General features: G+C 48.1%; 1 protein-coding gene across 1 annotated transcript in view; it reads left to right on the top strand.

Moving 5' to 3' along the window:
- LOC147683095 (disintegrin and metalloproteinase domain-containing protein 9-like) overlaps positions 1-26,141 on the top strand; it is a 2,555,772-nt gene that overhangs the window by 232,376 nt on the left and 2,297,255 nt on the right. Inside the window, exon 3 of the mRNA XM_086942496.1 lies at positions 17,938-18,014. Within this exon, the coding sequence (XP_086798622.1) occupies positions 17,938-18,014 (77 nt within the window). The remainder of the gene's footprint in view (positions 1-17,937; positions 18,015-26,141) is intronic.

Below are 26,141 nucleotides of genomic sequence, written 5' to 3' on the forward strand. Positions count from 1 at the left end.
GGGGATCATTACAAGTAGAAACACATACTACGTTCACTTACTTATTAGTGTATTCAAAGATTATAGTCGGGGAACAGGTCTCCCACCTCGTAATGAAAAATTCGAGGACACTAGTGACTGGATAGAGTCAAATCTAGCCTATAACATGGGAATAACAGAAAATGTTTCTGTTATAATTATGGCATCGCGTGTACACACCTATTCCTAGATAGCAGATAATGATATTCTTGGTGCCACCATGATAAAGGAATTCAGGTCCCTATGACATACCTCACATATAATTCAGTATTGCATTCCTTCGTAGTTCACAAACACACAGCGGGGAACACGTCTCCCGGTCCGTATAAATAATGCCGAACAGCCGCTTGATGACTCCCCAAACACCTAGTCTGCCGTGCGCATGGAAAACAACAGTAACGACATTAGTGGCGACCCCAACTCAAAACAAGGCATCACTAAGGGGGATTAACGTATATTCTGTATAAACTGTGAAGTATATTTGTCTGATTTAGATTTGTTACATTGCCTCCGTATTTGTTACATGTGTGCCAACTTGGCTGTGGTCTGTGAATAACTGTAAGTGTGTGTACTAGAGTCAATATGCCCAAGGGGAATCTTACTTACTGACATTTGTCTTTTTGGTACCCAATCCCTTTGGTACTTGGGTACCTCTCTTTTATTAGAGAAGAAACCCATACAGACAGAAAAAAATCTTAGAAACCCATCTCCTTCTGAGTTACAAGCTTTCCGGCAAATAAAACAACTCATCACCTCCAAACCCTTTCTATTAAGTCCTAATTATGAGAAGCCTTTCCTACTACAAACAGATGCCTCCAACAATGGCATCGGAACAGTATTGTCCCAAAAAGACGACAACCAACAAGAGCGTCCCATCCTCTTTATTAGCCACAAACTGTTCCCTAGAGAAACCTGATATGCGATAATTGAAAAAGAAGCCCTTGCCATCAAATGGGCTGTCGAAGCCCTCCGCTATTATCTTGACGGAAGGGAGTTTCTCCTCTACACTGATCATGCTCCTGTTGAATGGCTATCCCGTAACAAAGGACACAATCAAAGAATCCTACGGTGGTTCCTAACTCTTCAACCCTTCCGGTATACAGTCTACCACAGAAAAGGAAAAGACCAAGCCAATGTAGATTATTTGTCCCGATACTCCAGAAGCCCTTTTCTTGTGAACAAGAAAGTTAGAGAAGGAGGATGTCAAGAAAACACTGGGAACATTACCAACTCTCCCTTGGTAACACCCTTATGGGTACCTTACTGTGAGAATCAGGAGGAGGGAGACAGCGGAAACCGGGCCGGAACTCCAACAGTAACAAAGGACTTTTCCTTCATTTCACAGCCCGGAAGAGGTAACCCGAAAACAATCGGACCTTGGGGAGGCAGAGCGGAACAGCCGAACGCCCAATAAGGAATTCCGGAAGGGAGGCAGGGCAGCAGAAGAGAGGAGAAGGTGTTACAGCGTTGCCAGCAATCGGGAGCCGAAGAGAGTGGGAGTATTAAGGGTAACCTAAATTCAAACTGTGTTTATGTACATTGTTTTGAATTCTTGCCCTAAGATGCATTATTGACACTGAAGAACTAAAAATTGAATGAACCAATGCTTGTTGCTGGGTTTGAGGTAATGCTCGTGACATTTGATAGTTTTGAAACTTTTCACGTGCCAACTAGGTATCGATAAACACATCGATGAACACACACAAGTTCCCAAGCCTTCACGCGTTTGCATTAGGAAAACCCACGTGAATGCATACTGAACCGGCACGCGTACAGTGAGCATTAGGCTGCACGCATAACTCGCCCACCTATAAAAACCCCACTTGCTTAACTCCCGGTGCTCCGCTTCAAAGCGTCACCATTTACCCACCTGGATTCATACCCGTTCCCTGAAGAAACCTCTTCTTGGCCTCTGATCAACATGGATCGCTTCCGGGGAATCCTTCTCCGACCTCTTCCTGTGTTCCATCCAGCAAATCCGGATACCAGCTCGGATTAGCGTCCGGGCTGCTTGGTTTTCCTGCAAAACAACAAAAGGGGACGTTACTGGGCAACAAGAGAAGATCGGTAACAGTACCTTTAAAACAAACTTATGAAAAAGATGACTCTGTAAGACGTTCCGATCTTTTAACCCCAACCCAGTGCCTGTAGAAAGCTTTTCACACCACGCTTAAGGGAACAATTAGGATATGCATTTTGAGAAAAAGAAATAAGAACTTGCGTAGACAATTTAAAGACTGTATTTAACCTTGATAATTTGTGATTCAATATCCAGTTTTGGGACAGACAGCTATCTGTCTAACTTGTGTGCTGCTGTGAAAAAAGCACAATTGTCTTGTGTATTCTTTCTTTTCTTTCTTTTGAATCATTTTGGGACATCATTCTCAGTGATCAAGGTATGAAGACAATAAATAATACCAAATACTAACAGGACTAACACCGTTTCAAAGGGATGAAGTTATATGAATGCTAATGTATATTTTTGTGTTTGCAAAGGTGTTCATGCAGTAATAGAGACAACTGAGATATTTCATTTTACGAAGTAATTACATGGGCTTTTTTGGATTGGGGTTAGTTCATTCAAGTTGAAAATTGTTAATTCAGGAACTTGGTGAATGTGTCAGAGCTAAAATTAGGTATTATTATTATTCCCTAGATGTCACAGTAAAGACACCCAAGAATAGGAAAAAGGAAGGCCCAGAGACACTTCATCCACTGAGAGACAACTACACGACTCCTAGCAGACAAGACGGCAGAGTCCTCTGTTTCTTTGTTTCTCACTCCCAATCCCCTTTCCCCCAGGGACTAATCAAGTTGGCAGGTGTCACCTTTCCCTGTGGATCTGGTAGATCCAAGAGGGAATTGGGAAAAGGTAGCATCAAGGAGGAACAACCGGAGTACAGGTGAGTGAGTTTGTAACAGGGAGAGCAGAGCAAGCGCCGGCGACACAGAGAAGGACGCGTAGACGACTGCAGAGACCTTCGTCGAGTCCCGACCTGAAGACATTGAAGACTGGAACCTGGAGGATCCTGAAGACTGGTCTGAAGACTAGTTGACCCCAGAAAAATAATGCGAGCCGCCGTAACGGTACATGCCCTGGACAGGGGTAGGCAAGGTGGGAACTGGATAGCAAGGAGTTTCTTCCACATTGATTCCCTGAACTTCCTGGTCTCACAAAGTGCATGCTCATACCCCGCCTGTCACGATCACACCACGATATTTTGATCGATTGCACTATTTCCAGTCACCCTGCTGAGCGGGATACCGGACAACTGATCTTCTTTTGACCTGGTGGTTTCCCCTTTTCCCTTTGTTCCTTTTTGTTCTTCCCATTATTCGTTGCCAGTACCTCACGAGGTGTGGTGAAAGTGGTGGTGGTCAAACGGAGCTAAAGTACTGACAGCTACCTTTCTGATTTTATTGTTGTTTTGGAGTTTGGAACCTCGAGACCACCCAGACCCCTATTGAAGCGCTGAGAATGCCTTACGACGGACAGAGCTATGGACTCCTGTTGCAACCAGTAAAGACTTCACCTTACTCCCTTTGTCTGAGGAAACCAAAGGAACTGCTTTTGTTTTCCTTCTACTCTGAATTTGCCCTGTTAGAGACTTCCAAGACTGTGCTTTTCTCCTTGCCTTTAATTTACCTTTTACCTGTGCTGAACCAACAGACCTGCTTTTGTTTATCTTTCATCCTGACCTTATTGTGGTACTTAACTTCAATCAACAACTCCGTATTGATCCCATACGGCCTCCCCGCTTCCGTTTCCGACCGTCCCTCCGACATACCACTATTAGTATTGCTTGCAGGTGAGAGTGATTTTTGCCATGTGTAAGTGGCTATTACCGTTGTACCCATTAAAACATTTGCAAGATGTTCACTTTTGTACATTTTCCTAACAAATACAAAGCTGTTGCAAAGTTAATCTCAGGAATTTGGAGCCTGGTTAAGAAAGGTTCGTTTTTTTACGTGAAAAAAAACCCTCTTCTCCCACCTATATGAATAAAGGTAATGTTGCAATGCAAGAACCCTGGTTCGATTCCCGTTAGCCTTCTCAGCCCAAATGATATGTACAAGGAAACGTTGGACGCCCTCATTGCTTCTGATTCATATCTGTGCCTCAATCAGTAGTGCCCGGTGTCTTTGGGATCTTTTACCAGCCCTGAACGCAAGAATACAGAAGGATAGAGGACAGTGTGAGAAACTGAGATAGGATATCACAATTAATTGACTTCATGTCTGAAGTTGAGTAACATACCTTATAATGGCTCCAATGCTACTGACCTCACAAAAGGCATTACAACGATCCGCATGAGAACACTTAACTTTTTAGTCCTCCAAACAGTGGTGGCCGCTATGGAACGGGGGTGGCAAGCGGGGAAGGAGGGGTGAGGGTGGGGGTTTGGTGGTGATAAAAAAAATACCTCTTTACGGCGGCCGCCTCACCTCTATCTTCTTCAACTCCTGGAAACACACAGGCTCCCAGACTCCTCGAGCCAATCACAATGCTGCTGTCACCAGCATGACAGCAGCTTCATGATTGGTCTGTACGTCCTGGTTGGGTGCTCAGACATGGGCTGAGAGCCTGTGCATGTTCTTCACCCAGGCTGAGCAATATAGCCGGGTGGAGAGCATGCTAAGTGTGCATGACTGTTTAGCCAGGCCACGACAGCCTGCCAAACCGTCATGCGTGTGAGAAGTTGGCCTGATATATGATGCTCACTAGTTCTAGTGATCACCTTGTATCAGTCCAAACAACCCTTATGGTGATTGGTTGTAAGTCAACCTTATAGACCAGCTATCCAAATGGTAGCATGGACAAAGCAGTCTTAGGCTAAACTCTTTTGGCATATAACCCCTTGAATACCAAATGTAAGGACACCACACAGGTAGTTATGAAAATAAACAAGATATTTATTAACTAACAAACACCTCTGAACTCTTTATGAGATCAGAGGGCTACGCACATGACAAGACTCTTAGAAAATTACGTTAAGTTGCACAAATTGCCCCTAGGGCAATGGTGCCCTAGGGGCACGACAAACCATATACTAAGTAAATGGTACAAGGAAATCGATAGAAGGAATGGAGCTGTCCAGAGGCTGTAGGATCGCTGGGACTACACTATCCTGACCTGAGGTAAGTAATAGGAGGCCCAACGGGACACGTGTGCAGAGTGTGAACTCACACGCGAGATGCGTAACAAAGTCAATGGACAGTACAAATTACGAAAAGGTAAGTATTAGACAGTTCCGACTAGCTAGGACTAAAACGACAGGAAATCTGGACACTAGGAGAGTCAATCTACCCTTGAGCACCGAAATGCTCTTGTTACCTCACACACTGGCTGCAGGTGCATTGGTGTCAAAGTGTGTCAGGTTTCCGCGTTGAAGTCTATGGAGGCTGGAAGAAAAGATGCTGCTGGCGGCCAGATGGAAGATGTCCGGAGTGATCTAAGGGTGGATCAAGGAAGATGAAGACCTGAAATCAGAGGGGACAATGTTCACATTCACTAGCCAGTGACTGGAGTGGAACCAGGAAGGAACCCGATGCTGTTGTCGCGATCAGGTGAAGAGTGGACGCTTGACTCTGCAGCCACGTGGACCAGGTGGTGTCTTCGACCAGGATGGAGGCACAAGATGTCCCACGCAGGCTCTCGCTGTCGGCGGTGTTGGATCCGGATTCGGCGTCAACAGGCCTTGGCAAAGGCAACTCACGCCGTGAGTGGAAAAGGCGTCTGGTGCGGACCAGGAGGGTCCGGGGTGCTTCTCCTTTGCAGGGAAGTAGGGGCCAGTCTGGAGCAACCAGACCAGCAGTGTGGATTTCAAGGATCGTCATCTAGGATGTCACTTGCCAGCCAGCAAGTGACCAGACAACGCGTCGAGCAGCAATCAAGCAAAAAGGCCCCACGCAGATCTCGTGGATGCTGTAGGGCTGATCTTCTGTGCAGGAGCTGCTCGGGGCTGGGGCTTCTCAGTCCCCAAAGCACTTTGTCGAGAATGTCTCTGAAGTCGTGCTGGAAGCGAAGTGCAGTTTCTCCAAGATGGCCGGTCCCACGTGTCTCGTCGCACCCACGGATCTCAGCTGTGCTGCAGATGTAGGTAGAGGTCGGAGAGGTCTGGAAGTCCGGGTTTCATAGGGCTCTGAAGTCTGGATCCACTCGGGAAGACGACAAAGTGAACCGCTAGGACGCTTGATGGTGCCTGCAGATGCAGGGTGGTCACTCCTTGGCCACAAGGGAAATTTCTTTAGTCTTCTGTGGAGCAGAACGTCGAAGTCCAGAGTTTCTTCTTGTAGAGTTTCAAATCAGGATAATCTAATTTGGAATGGGACCAGCCCCTATCTTTATTCTCCTAAAGGGGGCTGTACTATGACTAGGTCCCTCCTATGGGTGGGACCAGGAAGGGGGGTGGTTATACCCCCTATCCTTTGTCCGGTTTTGCGCCAGAGCTGGGGCTGGAGTGCTCCAGCAACTGGTTTGAACCGGTGTATGCACAGGGCACCTTGAGTGCCCAGGCATGTCTCATTCCTTTCAGGCGTGTCCTACCTAATACACAAAATCCTGTCTGGGGTGGTGCTAGCACCTCCCAAGGCAGGAAACCCTTTGTCCAAGCCTACCTCGCTGGTAAGACTCCCAGCAGCAGGAGGTCAGACTTGTGTCTGTGGTGGCAGCATCCATTTTGTGATGCTGAGGCTCGAGTTAACTTTAACCGGGGTTCACAGTTACATACATGTCGTGTCCCTCTAGAAGGGTGGAATGCTACCCCCGTCGCCAGAACTGGTGCGGGGGTAGTATTCCAATTCGTATGACACCTTACTCGACATGTTTTGACAATGCCATGCCAAAGTTAGCAATAACCGCGAGGTTATAATGCACTTAAGAGTATATGGTATAGCGTTATCATGGAAACAGCTAAAGGACTTGGTTCCGAAAGCTGCAGACAGGCTCAGCTCATGCCAGAGCACTATCTCACATAATTCCAAGCACTCTGCCTCCAGGATTGTTAAGGCCTGCCATAGGAGTGGCTTATAGGAGTATATGTGTCCATTTTAGGTTTAGATATAGGTATGCTATATCTAAAGCAAAGGGAGATTACACCACCTTGCCCCAGCTGATTGATTAGCCAGTTGTGTCAGATTTGGATGGCCAGCCAGGGGTGGCATAATACATGCTGCAGCCCCTGCTAGGCCTTGGGTTCACATATGCCCTGGGTACCTGTGGTACACTGTACAAGGACTAACGAGAGTGACCCAATGCCAATTAGATATGTACCTAAGGTATATGGAGTCCATTTTAACAGAGAGAGCAGGAGCCTGGGGTCCGGGATAGCAGGATCCCAGGCCAACTATGTCAAAAACCAGCAAAACACTAGGCAAAAAGTTGGGGGTAACCATAGTCAGATATCCACCTTCCTACAATGCGCACTTAAGTGCACCTACCACTGTAATCCATGCTGGCTTTGATGACATCCCTGCCAGCCCCAAAACTGGCTCCATACAGAAAAAAAATGATATCATGTTATCATTTTTATTTTTCCTGTTTTGTACTGCTCAGTGAGCAGTGGGGCAACGCTTCTCTTCCAGGGGATCCTCATCAATATATATATAATAAAATGTAAATGCAACCTTCCATACACTAAGAGCTGAATAATGCTGTAAGAACTTCCCTTGTACATCACAAACAATACATTAAAAACAGGGGAAAAGAAAACAGCAAAGAATGTATGAACACGGTCTTAATGCTTAGCACTTAGCATAATCCTGCAAAAAAGGACTGAAAGCATTGACAGCTCACAGGCTGCATTGTAGATATATATTATAGAAAAACTGAAAGCTAACCCATAGCAACACAGAAATAAACTGGCACTGTGCCTTTAAGGCAGCCATGACCCTTAGCTTCCCATCATGCCTCATTGGTGACAGTTAGGTCAGTAGTTCTTTCCGGCTCCTTCAGTGAGGACCCTGGTTACACAGCTCTGCGTTTCCTGACTTTTTTTTCAGAAATTATCTCCAGTTTTTAAAAAAATGTCTTCTTACTTCGACATCTTCCATCTTTATAAGTAAGGTGCTGTCTTTTCTGACAGAATTTGGCATTTTTTCGCTTCAGAAATGCCATCTCTTTTTGACTCTTGCCATTCTTGTGGCAAAAAGAAGGCCAGATCAGACTCTCACTCAGTCTGTATTCTTTGTCTTCCTAAAGATCATGTACCCAAGACTTGCCACCATTGCCAGTCTTTGTCTAAGAGAACATTAAAAGACAGAGGAAGAATTTGTCTCTATGGGCTGGCTGAAAGAGATAAAACATCTTCCCAGAGGCAGGTTTTCGATGAGAAAGAGTTCTAAGAGGGCCAGATCTTCTTCCATAAGTAAGATTCCACTGGCAGGAGATAAGTCGAACAGAAGACCATCGATGGCGGGCTCGCCGTCAAAAGAACACTGGTCAGCGAGACATTCAGGTGCGTTACATCCTTTGCCGTCATCAACCCGGCAATGAGAACTACAAGCCCTTCACTGTCAACCCGGCAACGATTGGCGTTGAGGAGCAGGAACCCTCTGCCGTCGTCAACCTGGCAATAATCGGCATTAAGGAAAAGAAGCCCTCCGCCGTCGTTAACCCGACGACGATCGGGGTTGAGGAATAGAAGCCCTCCACCACGGTGCCGATGGTGGAGGTCAACACGGTGCCGATAAGCGTCGAGGAACAAAAGCCCTCTGCCGTCGTCAGCCCGGCGACAAACAGCTTTGAGGAGTAGAACCAATCCGACGATCGGCGGCGAAGAAAAGAGGCACTCCGCTGTCATCAACACAACAATGATCTGCGTCGAAGAATAGAGAAACTACGACGCTGCCTTTGAATCAGCCGGCATCGAGACCAGACCCTCTATCACCTAGGCGACAGTCGACGTCGAGAAGGCGATTTCATTCGACGTCGAGAGGAGCACAGTTGAAACAGAACATACGCTCGACTTCGAGGCCTACATCGGTGAGGTCTGGTGAAGGCTCTTTGGTGTTGGTGACGGGGTCAGCGTCAAGGGACTTGTCTCATCACTCCTCAAGGCGCCTCTCACCTGAGCACTCGTCCTCAACGTCCCCAGAGCGCCAATCCATCAGATCACAGCGAAGGTCTCCTTCACAGCGTAGGGGTGACTCTCCTTCTATACATTTATCGCAGAGATGGCTCCTTCTGGTCCATCACTGGAAATAAAACCAGCGGGACCAGAGAGGTGAGAAGAGGAGTATATTAGGCCACTTCACAGATCTCCTCTGGTGCGAGAGATAGATAAGTCTCCATCTGCCAGACATATAGTCCGCGCTGGCAGATCTCAGGAACGCAGACCTGCTGGTTCTAAATGCAAGAGGAGACGATCCCCTACATGGTCATCCTCCTCTACTCGTTCATCTAAGAGAGTCTATTCTCCCACTCTGTCGGACAGCCCTCAATCAAGGGTATCTCCAATTGACGACACCAATACCCATCATGACATTCTTCAAAGGGGGTACAAAAGGGGGTGGTGATGGACGGAGCATCTGAATCAATCAAACACTCACACCCAGTCAAAAGATCTGGGTTTAATCCATCACCGTTATTTAGCCCACTCTGCCACCCCAGTTCAGACATGGCTATATGCAAATCAGTCTGACCCTGTGCCTCATGGGAACAGTCCAGCCCGAACTGCCAGGCCATGTCTTCCCTGGACCGGAAACAAGCTTCCGAGGAACGGTTTCTGGCAATCCAGCCGCCTTCAGCCCGGCTTGCTTGAATCCAGTGGCAAAGTGAGCAAGGGACTCACGTCTGAGTATACCCTGCCACACTTATAGTGGCCAAAAGCGGTACAAAAGGGGGTGGTGATTGACGGAGCATCTGAATCAATCAAACACTCACACCAAGTCAAAAGATCTGGGTTTAATCCATCACCGTTCTTTAGCCCACTCTGCCACCCCAGTTCAGACATGGCTATATGCAAATCAGTCTGACCCTGTGCCTCATGGGAACAGTCCAGCCCGAACTGCCAAGCCATGTCTTCCCTGGACCGGAAACAAGCTTCCGAGGACCGGTTTCTGGCATTCCAGCAGTCTTCAGCCCTGCTTGCTTGAATCCAGTGGCAAAGTGAGCAAGGAACTCACGTCTGAGTATACCCTGCCACACTTATGGTGGCCAAAAGCGGTACAAAAGGGGGTGGTGATGGACGAAGCATCTGAATCAATCAAACGCTCACACCCAGTCAAAAGATCTGGGTTTAATCCATCACCGTTCTTTAGCCCACTCTGCCACCCCCGTTCAGACATGGCTATATGCAAATCAGTCTGATCCTGTGCCTCATGGGAACAGTCCAGCCCGAACTGCCAAGCCATGTCTTCCCTGGACCGGAAACAAGCTCCTGAGGACCGGTTTCTGGCATACCAGCAGTCTTCAGCCCTGCTTGCTTGAATCCAGTGGCAAAGTGAGCAAGGAACTCACGTCTGAGTATACCCTGCCACACTTATGGTGGCCAAAAGCGGTACAAAAGGGGGTGGTGATGGACGAAGCATCTGAATCAATCAAACGCTCACACCCAGTCAAAAGATCTGGGTTTAATCCATCACCGTTCTTTAGCCCACTCTGCCACCCCCGTTCAGACATGGCTATATGCAAATCAGTCTGACCCTGTGCCTCATGGGAACAGTCCAGCCCGAACTGCCAAGCCATGTCTTCCCTGGACCGGAAACAAGCTTCCGAGGACCGGTTTCTTGCATTCCAGCCGTCTTCAGCCCGGCTTGCTTGAATCCAGTGGCAAAGTGAGAAAGGGACTCACGTCTGAGTATACCCTGCCACACTTATGGTGGCCAAAAGCGGTACAAAAGGTGGTGGTGATGGACGGAGCATCTGAATCAAACACTCACACCCAGTCAAAAGATCTGGGTTTAATCCATCACCGTTCTTTAGCCCACTCTGCCACCCCAGTTCAGACATGGCTATATGCAAATCAGTCTGACCCTGTGCCTCGTGGGAACAGTCGAGCCCGAACTGCCAAGCCATGTCTTCCCTGGACCGGAAACAAGCTTCCGAGGACCGGTTTCTGGCATTCCAGCCGTCTTCAGCCCGTCTTGCTGGAATCCAGTGGCAAAGTGAGCAAGGGGAGCACAGAAGCTACATACTGAAATGTCGGTTCCTCAGGTCGCTACAACAGTTATTTTCGAGACAGTCCATCAAAGATCAGCGTCTCGACCTTTGCTTCCCCTGGTTCCTGGGCTTTTGGAATCTGTGATGGAAATTTTTCTTACTCCATCTTCGATTAAGGCTACACCTGCCAGAATCCAAAAGAAATACAAGCCGGCAGGACAAGACCCTCCTTTCTTGAAGTCAGAACCGCCAGCAAACTCTGTAATCATAGCGGCGGCAAGAAAAACGCATGCAGTAGCCACATCTTCCTCAGTGCCACTGGACAAGGAAAGTAGAGCCCAAGATTCCTGGGGAAGAAAGGTAATGCGGATCTGCAGCGTCTTCATTGAAGGTCTCGAGCGCTTCTGCCTTATTAGTCCGCTATGACAGGGCCTTATGGGACTCCATGGACCGTTTCAGGCAAAAGCTCCCAAAGGAGGACCAAAGAGACTAACCAAAGAAGGATCTCTGGTAGCCAACCAGGTGATCAGCACAGCGGCAGATGGTGCTACACTCTTGGCACATTCCTATGCACATGGGATTTGCGCGAGAAGATCTGCTTAGTTTAAATTAACAGCGCTAAAACCGGATGCCCAACAACGGATCCTTATTCTACCATTCTCTGGCTCCTCTCAGTTTGATACCCACACTAATAAGGAGAAGGCAAGGATGAAAGCCGAGTTAGACACTCTCAAAGCTGTGGGCTTAGAAAAGAAAAGGAATTCAAGTGGCGATACAGGCTCTACCAGCACAAAAGCTACCAACAGAGGGTTCAAACCCCTCAGTGGTCGCAAAACAAGAACCAAAACAAGTCGCAGTACCAAGGCCGAAAAGCATACAGAGACAGAGGAGGTCATCAACAGCAATCCTTCAGCACACCCAAATCCGCAGGGAAGCAATGAGTACGAGCTTCCTCTAGCACCGATGCCCACTCCAGTGGGAAGAAATGTCTCTAACCATCTAAGAGAGTGGTCCAGCATAATAAAAGATCAGTGGGTGCTCAATATATTGCGCAATGGATACGCACTACGTTTTCGTGTGCCTCCAAAGGACATTCCTCTAAAAAGAACACGCCTCACCAGCTAAAGTTGCTTCGTCAAGAAGTATCAGCCCTCCTATGAAAAAGGGCCATAGAAGAGGTTCCTCCTGCTCAGCAGGGGAAGGAAGTATATTCCAGGTACTTCCTTGTGCCGAAAAAAGATCAAGAGCACAAATTCAGGCCTATCTTGGACCTTCGATTGCTGAACAAAGTAATTGTGAAGGAGATGTTTTGCATGTTAGCACTTCATCAAATATATCCACATCTACAAAAAGGAGATTGGATGTGTTTGATGGGTCTCCGAGATGCGTACTTCCAAATACCCATCGTTTCACGTCATCGCAAGTACCTGCGATTCTTGGTCGGCAACAAACATTACCAATTCAAAGTCTTACCCTTCGGTCTGTAATCCACACCATGAGTCTTTACCAAATGCATGACAGTGGTGGCGGACGCTTTTCATCGAAAGGGTCCGTTTGTTTACCGGTACGTAGACAATTGGCTCTTAAAGGGACCATCCCCTCGGGTGGTAAGGAACAATTTTCAAATTTGTTCGAATCTACTCCACCGGTTGGGCATTCATGTGAACATGGAGAAATCGGTTCACCGGCCCACTCAGAAGATCCCTTTTTTGGGCTCCACTCTGAACTCAAACATAGGAAAAGCGTTTCCTTCGGAGGAGAGACTTTTATAGATGAAGGAGAAATGTAATACTCTCCTTCATACAGTTCAGCCAACGGTCCGGCAAGTAGCATCTCTACTGGGGTCGATGGCTTCTTGCATCTTTCTCATTCCCAACTCCAGACTGAGAATGAGACCTTTACAACAGGATCTGGAGGACAAATGGGATCAATTGTCCGGTCACTGGGAAGACCAAATTGTGCCCTCCCAAGCAGCAAAGTTGTCCATTCTTTGGTGGACTCGACCGAAGAACCTCTTGGTGGGAGTCCCCTTCCATCAACCAGTTCTGGAGCAGTCATTGATCATGGTTGCATCCCTGCCGGGATGGAGGGCGCACATGGGCTGCCTGCATAGGCAAGGCCGGTGGTCCAGCAAGGGACAGTCCTATCATATAAACATGTTAGAGCTGCGAGCAGGTCATCGAGCTCTAAAAGCTTTTCAGCCATCGATAAAATCCAACTCGATTTTAATACAAACAGACACCATGTATTACCTCAATACACAGGGTGGTACACGCTCTTACCCACTCTCCCCGGAAGCCCAAGTGATTTGGCACTGGCTTCTAGCCCGAGACCTCACCATCAATGCTGTACACCTTCCAGGAGAGAAAAACGTGCGAGCAGACTCACTGAGTCAGCACTTCGAAGATCAGCCAGACTGGGTGTTCAACGACGAAGTGGTGGCAGACTTTTTTCAACAGTGGGGTCAGCTGTCAATAGACTTGTTTGCAGATGACCTAAACAGAAAATGCCACGCCTTGGCGTCCAGGTTTTACCGACCAGTGACGAGAGGGAATGCTCTTTTGATGAATTGGTCCGGAGCGTTTGCGTATGCTTTTCCTCCCCTACCTCTCATCCCGAAGGTGATGTCCAAGCTCATTCAATCCAACATTACGATGATCTTGATACCACCAGACTGGCCTCACCAGTGGTGGTATTCAGACCTTTTACAGCTTTCGATATACCCTCACAAGAGGCTGCCGTACAGATCAGACCTTCTGACCAAGATGGGCTGGAAGATTCTTCTCCCCAGCCTTCCCTCACTGAACTTGGCAGCATGGCTCCTGAGGTCCTGCTATACGGACACCTGAATCTACCTGAGGATTGCATTCATATCTTGAAAGAAGCAAAGAGCGAGATCATCATACGCTTTTAAGTGGAAACAATTCTATTTGTGGTGTGCACGTAACCATTTTGACCCTACAAAGGGGGAGGAAGAGGTAATTCTTCCTTATCTCCTTTACTTGGCCAAGGCAGGTTTGAAGTACTCATCGATCAGGGTACACTTGGCGGCCATTACGGCCTACAGAATGTCCCCCAACCAACCTTCCTTTTTTCAACTTCAGGTGGTCAAGGATTTCCTGCAGGGTTTGAAGAAGGTGTATCCCCCCGTTCGACCTCCCTCTTCTCCTTGGGAGTAATTTTTCCTTTCCAGATTAATGGACCCCCCCCTTTGAGCCGATTCATAAAGCCACACTACAATACTTAACATGGAAGGTTGCTTTTCTAGTGGCAATACCATCAGCATGCAGAGTAAGTGAGATCCAAGTGCTCTGTTCCAAGGAACCATATACTGTGTTTCATCACAACAGGGTGGTGGTGAGAACACATCCTTCTTTTGTACCAAAGGTTGTGTCTGATTTTCATGTTAACCAGTTGATTTCTCTCCCTTCTTTCTTTCCCAATCCTGCTAGTCTAGCAGAAAGGTCACTCCACTCCTTAGACCTTAAGAAGGTGCTCAAATTCTAAAACTATGGTGCCAATAGGACGAGTTTTCCAGCTTCCAAAGGATCCATTTTAAGATGGATAGTGTCCTGTATTAGATTGGCATGCCAATTGGCAAACAAACCCCTTTTGTTGTCTCCTAAAGCACATTCCACTAGGGGGAAAGCAGCTACGGTAGCTTTCTTGCATAACGTACCAATCGTTGAGATTTGCAAGGCAGCAACCAGGAGATCGGTGCACACTTTCATGAGGCATTACTGTCTCGACTCCGATTCCGGAGCGGATACCCAAGTAGGCCAAGCCTCTTTGAGAAATCTTTTTCAATGATAAGATATCTTGGTTTTCAAGTTTTTTATCTGAGTTTGGTTGGTAGTTCTTTTGCTTTTTGCCCGCAGGTGGAAGGGATGAGGCTTGCTATTCTATTCAGATGCTTATGACTATTGATGAGGATCCCCTGGAATAGAAGGATTAGTTACTTACCTTTAATCCTAGTTCTCTTCCAGGGGTATCCTCATCCAAGTCATAAGCAACCCATCTGCCTCCCCGTGCAAATGACCATTTTAAATGACAACTCTTTGTGCCCTGACCTTTGGGTCTCCGCAAAGAACAACTGACCTAACTGTCACCCCTGAGGCATGATGGGAAGCTAGGGGTCATGGCTCCCTTGTAGGCACGGTGCCAGTGTATTTCTATGTTGCTATGGGTTAGCTTTTCAATAATATGTTTCTACAATGCAGCCTGTAAGCTGTCAATGCTTTTAGTCTTTTTTGTAGGATTACGCTAAGTGCTAAGCATTAAAACAGTGTTCAAACATACTTTGCTGTTTTCTTTTTCCCTGTTTTTAATGTATTGTTGGTGATGTACAAGGGAAGTCCTTACAGTATTATTCAGCTCTTAGTGTATGGAAGGCTGCATTTACGTTTTATTGTGTGTGTGTGTGTGTGTGTGTGTGTGTGTGTGTGTGTGTGTGTGTGTGTGTGTGTGTATATATATATATATATATATATATATATATATATATATATATATATATATATATATATTCACCAAACTTCCCCTGCAGAGAAGAAATGAGTCGCACATCACAACGAGGCTTGCATCCATTTCACTTTTTATTCCGTTAGCAATCTGACATGTTTCGTTCTCTCCCAGAACTTTTTCAAAGGTTGTGCTTCACGGATGTAGGTCACCACTGCTGCTGATTTTTAACCTGACTCAGGTGTCTTGATTTATTATGTCGTCCTCGATGGAACGCCCGCAATGAGCCGCTGTGCATTCTGGTGCGTGTGGTTTTTTGTCTTTCTTGTTGCTGTGACTCTGAGATGCAAAGTTCGTTGTGGCACTTGCAATTGCCTACTTTTGAGGTTTGCTGTGATCCATGCCAAAGCCAGTCTTTGGCGGCGCTTGTCCACCCTGAGTCGCTTTTCGCGGTATACAAAGACGGTTCCTGGCGGGCGAACAGTTGCGCGCTTGCTGGAAGTGCGTCCTCCGGTAGAACCACACCGTTTAATATTTCACCAAACTTCCCCTGCAGAGAAGAAATGAGTCACACATCACAACGAGGCTTGCATCCATTTCACTTTTTATTCCGTTAGCAATCCGACATGTTTCGTTCTCTCTCAGAACTTTTTCAAAGGTTGTGCTTCACGGATGTAGGTCACCACTGCTGCTTATTTTTAACCTGACTCAGGTGTCTTGATTTACGCTAAGTGCTAAGCATTAAAACAGTGTTCAAACATACTTTGCTGTTTTCTTTTTCCCTGTTTTTAATTTATTGTTGGTGATGTACAAGGGAAGTCCTTACAGTATTATTCAGCTCTTAGTGTATGGAAGGCTGCATTTAAGTTTTATTGTGTGTGTGTGTGTGTGTGTGTGTGTGTGTGTGTGTGTATATATATATATAGAGAGAGAGATGCATATATGTTTTCCACACATATATGATTGTGTTTTCGGGGCCCCGCGCATAGGCTGGAATATTCAGGTGCTTATGACTTCGATGAGGATACCCCTGGAAGAGAACTAGGATAACAGGTAAGTAACTAATCCTTTTCTGCCTTAGCGGAGGAGACAACCCTGCTTCCAAAGGGAGAATATGGAGGTTAAATATATACCCAGTTAGCTGTCCTTCCGTGCCCGTTCCAGCAAGTGACACACCGTTTTAAGGAACTGCATAGTATTAGAAAGCAGTAAAGTTTTGGTTCAGCTCCCTGAATGAAGAGACTGAGTGTCCAACAGAAACTAGCCTAACCTCAGACTCATTTCTCCAAATATCCCATGTAAGGTGAGAACAGCCCGGCCTGTTCCTGGTGCGATGGCACTCCGGCCGACTTCTACCATATGGTGTGGTTGTGACCGGCCTTGAAATCATTCTGGAGAGGAGTGGAGAGAGAACTTACGAGTGCGCTGGGTTGGGTGGTTCCCCATGACCCGAGACATCTGCTTCTAGGAGTGTTTGATGGACTGGATGGCTTCCGAGCGGATAAGCGCTTCTTGGGAACGGCACTGGCGGTGGCAAAACGAGACATTGCAGCCAAATGGGCTCGGATGGAGCACCGGCTCTGCGGGGGTGGAGGAGGGGAGTGGATTGGTGCGGGATACAGGAGGAAGCCGTTTTTTAGGCCCGGGGTTGTCCAGAGCTGTTTCATAAAGTATGGGGCAAATGGTTTGGCTTGCTACCATTGTGATGGCCTTGATACATCATTGTGCTCGGTGGGTACCAGCGACTTATTCTGCTAAGGCTGATATGCTCTGTGATGTCACGGGGGACGGGGGTATTTTAATGGACTATGTGACTTGTTACGAATTAATTTTTTTTGTGTTGAAAACTTCAATAAAAAATTGGTTATCAAAAAAAAAAGGCGAGAACAGCAGATATCTACCTCATTACATATTACTGGGAGATATATCAGCCCAGTGATTGCTGCCAGCCACAGGGTTAAACAATGGAGTTTATTTTTTGTGGGAGTAAAAAGCTATAACATTACTTGTGCTGGAGGTAGCTTAGCAAATCCACTTTTTTGCAGGAGATTCCTCCTACAAACACAAACCGTTTAGCTGCACTGAAGAGTTGAACACAACAAAATCAAAATTTTTGTGCATTGAGACATGAATTCCACTCTTCCATCAGTATCTAATTGAAAGTTGTTTTAATTTCCGTGCATGTATGTACCATGGTCCTCTATCTGCATTGGTTTAATAAATAGGTACTTTATGATACTGTTTTCAATTGCTCTCATATCATATCACAATGTGTTTATGTATATACTAGATGTGTCCACACTGTAAGAAGTGACATCACAATGCTTGAGTTGACCAAAATACATTTTACTTTTCAGACGGATTGCTACTATCAGGGACATGTTTTAGATTATCCCAACTCGGCTGTGGCACTCAGAACATGTTCTGGGTTAAGGTACATTTTCAATTTCTGTTATTGAGGCATTTCCTTGGCATGGTGTCTTCCATAGATAAAAGTTTACTCATTCACGTATTCTTTTTTTTAAATTTTATTTTATTTAAAAAAAAAAAAAATTCCATTCCATTTTCAGGAGTTTACATACATCTATTAACTACAGTCATCTCCATTTTAAGATTGAACATAATACAATCCAACCAAATACACATTGTAGACACCGTGTACAGCACAAGGTTATGCAATTCTGTTCGAGCCCCATGATTCTTACCCCCCTCCCTCATCCTCCCCCCCCCCCCTTTCCCCTTCACCAGCGCCTGGTACAGACATATTGTCAGGTCTCCCTAGACTCATGGGCTATTCCTGTGGGTTAAATCCTCACACAGCGGTTCACAAATATTCCCCCGGAATTCATTCCATTTCCCCCATATTCTCGTCCATTTTTTGGTACATCCCCGATGCGTGTAAACTGCTTTCTCTGATAACATAGCCGGGTCCATATCCTTTTCCCATTGCTGCAGTGTGGGCATCACCCCGGATACCCAGTTCCTGGCTATATTGCGCTTCGCTGTCGCCATGCCCAGTGTTGCCCATGCTTTCATTGCTGTGATTAGGTCTGTAGGTCGCCATATATTCAAGAGGCAGCATTTAGGGTCTGTTTGGATCCCTACCACCCCCCCCACACCCCCCCCCCAATTCCACGATCTCAAGTACCACCTGCTCCCAATAAGCCTGTATCTTTGGGCAGTCCCATAGTATATGAAAGTAGGTTCCGGTTTGTCCGCGCCCCTCAGGCTACGTGGATCGTGCGCACGTCCCAGTTTGTGTAGTGTGGTGTGGGTGTAGTGATGTAGCACTTTGAGTTGCACTAGCTTCAGGTGAGACGGGATCGCCGCATCTCTGGCCGATGCCAGCATGTCCATCCAGTCTGAGTCGTCTATGTCTGCTAGTTCTGCCTCCCATTTGCTACGTAGAACCACCGTGGGATGTGGGAGATTATTTAATACTTTACGATATGTCTGCTATATGGCTTTTTTGTCCATGTGATCTGTGAGGAGACTGTCCTCTAGGGGTGACGCGTCAGCTAATTTAGTATGCATAGGTATAGCGCTTTTAAGTGCATGCCTTATTTGAGTGTAACAGTAGAGCTCCGAGTCAGCCAATCCGTATTTTTCCTGGAGTGCTTGAAACTGTATGATTTCCCCTCTCATCCATAGATCGCCAATGTTTGTGATGCCTATAAGGTCCCAGTTTTTGAACCCTTTTGTGTTTTACAATGTGCCCAGCTTACGTGTAGCCCACAGGGGAGTGGCCAGTGTGAGCACGCCCTCCCACCCCAACGCTTTCTGTGCTGTATGCCAAATTTTGATCGTGTGGGCCGTGGGGCCTGTCTGGGCGTTTCCTGTTTGTATAGAGGGCTTTCATCAAGCTATCTGCAGGTAACACCTCCCTGTCCAATCGATATGCTGGATCGCCGTGTGGGGCATGCAGCCATTGATTGATGATCGCTAGCTGTGCAGCGCAGTAATATATCTTGACGCTAGGTAGGGCTATTCCCCCGTCATACCAGCTGCATATCAATTTAGACTGCGCAATGCGGGCGGGTTTGCCATCCCATAATAAGGAGGAAAGTTCTGCTTCTATGGCCTTAAAATACGTCTGTGGGACCGTAAAGGGGGTTTTCTGGAGGGCATATAAGAATCTCGGGAGTGCCAGCATTTTAAAGAGCGCTGCCCTTTCCCAGTAGCGTCAGTGGTTAGGGACCGCCAGTGCGAAACGTCTACTTCCAGTCTCTGTAGGGGTCTCATCAGATTTTGGTCTGCAAATACAGTCTCTTGGGGAGCGATATATATGCCTAAGTATTTAAATCCCCGGGTTACAATTTGTAGGGACATTCTAGGGGAAGTGTTGGTGTTTCGCCACACAGTAAGTAGAGCAGTGACTTAGACCAATTTATCGTGTACCCAGACTTTTCCCCATACACTGTGAGAATGTTGAATATTACCTCCAGGGAATCCGTCGGGGACGTCATGTAAATTAACACATCATCTGCGTAAAGGGAGATTCGGTCCTCCCAGCCCGCTTCCCACGTCAGTCCTTTAAGCAGCTGCGTCTTGCATATCCATGTCGCTAGTGGCTACAATATGATGGCAAAGAGGAGAGGGGAGAGCGGACAGCCCTGTCGTGTCCCTCTACCCAGTGCGAACTCCCTGGATATACGGCTATTTGCCACCACCTGAGCCACAGGTGCTGTGTATAGCAAGCGAATCCACCCACAGAATTTGGGGCCGAAACCTATCCTCTGAAGCACCGCAAACAAGAACGGCCATTCTACTAAATCAAATGCCATCCTCGCGTCTAAGGATAGAATGGCCGCATCTTCTTGGAGCATTGAAGTGCGAGCTAGAACCCCATTGAGGCGCCGTAGATTCAGGGAGGTATTACGTCCAGGCATGAGGCCTGATTGGTCTGGGTGGACCAGCGTCGTAAGATGGGTCTGCAGTCGTAACGCTAGCGTGTTTGCCAATATCTTTGTTTCTGTGTTTATCAACGATATCGGTCTGTTTGAAGAGGGCTGCTCCAGTGGGTTACCTGGTTTACGTATTGTCACTATGGTTGCCAATCTTTGGTCCTTCGGTAGTGTTCCCTGTGTGAAACAATCATTATACATGTCTACCAGACGGGGGGTGATCTTATTCGCTACCTTTTTATATAGCTCTACTGGTAGCCCATTGGGCCCCATTGCTTTGCCTGTGTTCAGTGCCGCCAGTGCCTTTCCAACCTCCTCCCCCGATAAGTCCGCCTCAAGCGTTGCCACATCTTCAGGCGAGAGAGTGGTTAGTGGTATCCCATCCAAAAATTGTAGGCATTCCTCCTCCGTCACCCCTCCCCGTGGTGTGTATACCTGCTGATAGTATGTTGCTAATTCCTCTACAATTAATTGGGGCTCAGTCGTAAGTGTACCGTCCTCTAGCGTCATTTGGGCAATCCACCTATCCGCTCTTTCTTTTTTTTCCAGCCACGCAAGCATTTTCCCCGTTTTTTCCCCCATTTCGTATATTCTTTGCTTGGTGTTTGTGTGTCTCATCTTTGCCATGTCTTCGGCATATGCTCGGAACTCCTGTGCAGCTAATGTAAGGGTCTGTGCCGTGTCCTCGTTGGAGTCTGTGGCGTGTGTTCTTTCCGCCTCCAGCGCAGCTGCCTCTAAGGACTCAACATTATGCCTGTGTTCTCGCTTGTGGCGAGTGATAGGCGAAATGGCTTTCCCCCGATAACTGTTTTGTATGCCTCCCAAAGCGTGCACGGTGAATCTACAGATGACGCATTTTTGGTAAAGTAGTGGTAGTGGCTGTTACTAGGGCCTTCGCTATTGCACGGTTGTGTAGGTAGCCCGGATATAGGGGGTAGATCCTCTGGTGTCTAGGGAGCTGTGTAGTATAGGTAAGGTGTAACGGGGATTGGTCGGAGATACCCCTCGCTAAGTGTTCTACCGCTGTTACCTTCTCTGAGGCGACCGCTAGTGTTAGTATGTAGTCTATACGCCAGAGACTATAGTGTGCTCCAGAGTAAAAAGTGTATTGTTGGTCGAGGGGGTGCTTTAGTCTCCACATGTCAGTGAGGCCCATGGTGTCAAAAAAGTCCCTGAGGGCCTGATTGGATCTATTGTTCTCCCTGGGTGGGTTGCGGTCGAGGGCTGCGTCACATACTGCATTTAGATCCCCCCCCTATAATCAGTTCACCCTCCGGTAAGTCTAACAACAGTTTCCCTAGATCGTGGAAAGCTGACTGGTGAAGTATCAGTGGAATGTAAACAGAGACCATATTGTAGAGGCGCCCCTCCCATTGACAAGTAAGTGAGGCAAAGCGTCCCTGATCATCCACCCGGGTTTTCATGATCACCAGTGGGGAACTTTTATGAATGAGTATACCAACCCCCCTGGAACCGGAGGAGGATTCTGCATGGCGGCCATCTTAAATCCCCAGCGGTTCAGTGCCTTACAGTCCTGCCCCGTCTAATGTGTTTCCTGAAGCAACACCACCATTGGGCCTTTTCTCTTTAGATAGTGCAGGACCAGGCCCCTTTTAATTTTGTGACCCAACCCATTCACGTTCCAGGACATAATGGACAGGAGAGGGGGGACCATTCTTGGTGTTTGGGGTTCAGGACCCTGTGCTTCGCTGCTTAACATAGTGGTCATGTGGTGGATGCTGCCGTATGGACCCCCTGCCTGCGTATGGACCCAGCGTACGTGTATTCATATGCGTTGTGATGAGGAGTGACCGTGGAACTATAACCTATAAACAAATTCGCATAAACTGTACAATACATAAAACCCCTGACTCCCACCCTGCCTCACTGCCCGGCGGATCCATAACTATCCACCTCCCCAACTGAGCAGAGTGCTTTTTTACCCTAGTGAGTTGCATAACAAGTGGGGGTAGTCCCCGTTGACCCTTATGAGGTCCCCTTACCGGAGGGTAGTCCCGTCAGTGCGTTTGGGTTCAATAGTTCCTACCTGCTGCAGTCTTCATTTGCTGACCAGCAGATTCTACCATACGCCTCCGCAGTGGTCAGGTACACGATTCCCCCCCTGCCTCCCTCCGTAGAGCCCATTTATGGGTCGTTGTCCTAGGGAACTATAGTCCCTCCCTGACCCAGTTTCAATTTCTGTCCGTAACCTGTACGGGATTTAACTGCGCCGTCCAGTCCTTAGTGTCCATTTTCAGCGCTGTGCTCTCCGTTGTTTGAATCATTGCGAGCGTTCCCTCGACGTCTAGTTCCTGGCGCCGGCCGCCAACCCTCTAACCAGTTCTTCGCCTCCTCAGGGGACTCCAGAAACAATGCCTTCCCTTCGGATTCTGCACGTAGCCTTGCTGGGAAAATCATGGAGTATTTGATTTCTCGGGCGCAGAGCTCCCTTTTCACCTCCGTGAAGCTCCTCCACTGTTGGGCCACCGCCGCTGTGTAGTCTGGGTAAAATGTGACCTCCGCGTTCTCAATTTTGATCGGTGGGGCTATCCGTGCGACCTGCAATACTGCGTTGTGATCCCGAAAGTAAAAAATGCGCGCCCGAATCAGGCGCGGTGGAGTTCCAGGGCGCGGTTTGCCTCCCGGGACCCGATGTGCATGTTCCCCCGAAAAATACTTAGAGAGACCTCTTGGCTGGAGCCGGGTCTGGATTAAGTCCTCCACGAAGAGGTCAAGGGCCGGACCCCTGGCCGTCTCCGGCACGCCAACCAGACGTACGTTATTGCGTCGGGATCTACCTTCTTGGTCGTCCAACTTAGCCTTCACCATGGTGTTATCCTGATCCAGTGTGCGCACTCTGACCTGTAAGTCCGCCGTGTCCGCCGAGAGCCCTGTCACTGTTTTCTCCACTTCTTCCAAGCAGTCCGATACTTTGGCGAGGTCGGCTCGCATGAAGGAAATGTCCGTGGAGATCGTGCCCATGGAGGATTGCATCATCTGTAATGTCGCCATTACATCTTTGAGGGTGGTCTCGTCGGTGGCGCCCGGGCTGCGGGGTGCTTGGGTGGACGGTTGCGGCGTATTCACTTTCGCCGAGTCAGCGCTGTCTTTGTTGTAGGCATATTTCTCCAGTCGGGGAGCCTGCTGCATCCGTGACCCCCTGCCGCTCATTGTTGCCTGTCGTGGTGCTCCTGAAGCTGGTCTACATGGGGCTGAGGAGCAGCAGTGTGCCACTTGGTATCCTCGTCGTCCTCACCACTTAGGCGCCTTCCTAGGACCAGAGCCGTGTGTTCACGTCTGACACCTCCTTATCTGGCCATTCGCCTTTCACTTTGCCTTTTTGTTTGGGGCCCCTGGCTGTCTGTGTGTCCCTGGCCTGTGTGCCACGAACGTTGGCGATCAGGCCTGATTAGCCTATCCGTGGTTACATGGAGGCCTGCGCCGGGGCTCCTCCCGGGTTATCACTGGCGCTGAGGAACTCGTGGGTTTGAGAGTCTTTGCTGCCGGGTGAACCGCTCTGCTTATGCTGCCGGTGTGCCTTTGCTCCACTCAGAGGGGACGCCGTTAGTGGCGGGGCAATGCTTGGGCCTCCGCTTACCTCCGTAGCTGTACCAGTGCCCCAGGGGCACCTCCGGCTGCCCGGTCCTCCCCCGTCCTAGCTCCGGGCCCGCTCTTAACTGTTGCCGCTGCAGGAGTGCTCCCCTTTCAGGGGCCGACGACGTTTCTAGTCCCGGTGCGCCGCGCTAGCCCTGTCGCTGCCACCGGAGTTTGGCGCTCTTCCAGCCGCTACTGCATCCGGGTCTCCGCTCCAATATAGTCCCCGGCTCTGGCTGCCCGAGCAGGCTGCGATTTTCACTGCAGCGGAACTCGGTAGGTCCGGGAGCTCCGCGGCGCTGGTAGTCTTTTCTTGGAGCGGGGAGGCTCCGGTTTCGAGTCTGCTGCAGGGGCACTATTGTCGGGCAGGATGGATATACGGATTTTGTGGGGAAGCTCTCTAGGTCACGGAGCTTTCTTAGGCTGCGGCCATCTTGGTTGGACGCTAGCCATGCCCCCCCCCCATTCACGTATTCTTGATTCTTTTTTTTTTTCTTTTCATTTCCTTCTAGTACGTTAAGGCTAACAAGTTGACAATCCTCTAATTAGACAGCCTGTGAAAGCAGGCAGGTTAGCTGTCTGACCAAGAAGTGGCAACCACCATCAACCCACAATACCTCAGAATGAAGACCCTGTGACCACCCACAAAGAAAATCCACTGAGCTCCTCCCATCTTTCCTATTCCTTAACTCTGCTTGTTGCTATTGCTGTCTCTGGAGAAATAATGACGCTCCCACAGTTAACTAAAGGGATTTTGTAGGCTGACGAAGGGCATGCAGTGTCCTAGATTGGCAGTGCTGAACTCTCCTGATTTAGCACAAGCTCCCTTTTTACTATCATTAGTTCATAGAATTCAAAGCAACAATATCTAGAATCATAGTTTAGTGATAAGAAGCGATTTATAAGAAAATGGTTGTATAAAGCTGCATGGTCCTCGTTGCAGAGGCCGTAGATAAAGGCTCCTTCCCTTTAGAGACCGACGCAGCCACAATAGTTGTTATTCTCTAAAGTCAGCCAACCTCACCAGCCCACACCAAATACCGACCCATATCCCCAATCAATACAGAGATCAAAATTTTCATCTCAGTCCTGGCTCAACATCTCAAGCCTTACCTTAACAAATTGGTCCATCCCTATCAATGCTGCTTCATGCCGGCACGAAGTACCAGACACTGCTTTAGACGCCTTCACCGGTCTATGGCCAACCGGCAGGCCCTAACTCCTTATTTGGCACTTCTCCTAGTCGACTTTAAGAAGGCTTTTGACTTGACTTGGTCGATTGGGGATACCTGGATGATGTCCTGGCTGCTATGGGCATGTGCCCTGACTTCCGCCACTTGGCCAACCTCATTCGTTCTGATGAATGGGTCCAGCGCGGGACTTGGCAGGCTCCAAGAATGACAAAATCGCCTTATATGCAGACGATATCCTACTCTTTCTCGCAGAGCCAGCTCAATCCAGCCTCATATGCCTACAAATGCGCCGAGCCTTCAAACGAACCCCTGGCTTACGCTTGAACCCCACAAAATAAACCCTGGTGCCCCTGCATTTATCTAGAGAGTGCTTTTACTGGCTGTTTTCTACCTCCCAAAGACTGCATTGGTTTAAGTACTTGGGAATCTGGGTGGCCTTACTCCCTGAGCTGGCCTGGGTACTTGCTATCACCACATTAGTCACAAAGGCCAAAAAAGACCTCCAGAAGTGACAGTCCCTGCCGCTTAAACCACTAGGTAGAGTAGCACTTTTTAAAATGATGATTATCCCCCTTTTTCTCTACGTCATTAAGAACACCCCATGCCATATTCCTCGGACTTGGTTCAAGGGATTGGGCAGTACGATTGCAAGGCTCCTCTGGACCGGCTTACGGCCATAAATGACCCTCTCCCACTGCCAAATTCCACCCTTCGATGGAGGCATGGGGATGACAAATTTGTACCTCTATTACCTAGCAACCCGCCTCCTAACACTACTCGAATGGTTCAGCTGGGGCTGGTCTGACCCTGCCTATAGGACCGAACTGAGGGATGCGGGACTTCCCTCAAGTCCAAACTACGATGTATGGG

The sequence above is a fragment of the Lissotriton vulgaris genome, chromosome 11 (assembly GCF_964263255.1).
Source record: "Lissotriton vulgaris chromosome 11, aLisVul1.2, whole genome shotgun sequence".
Taxonomy (NCBI): Eukaryota; Metazoa; Chordata; class Amphibia; order Caudata; family Salamandridae; genus Lissotriton; species Lissotriton vulgaris.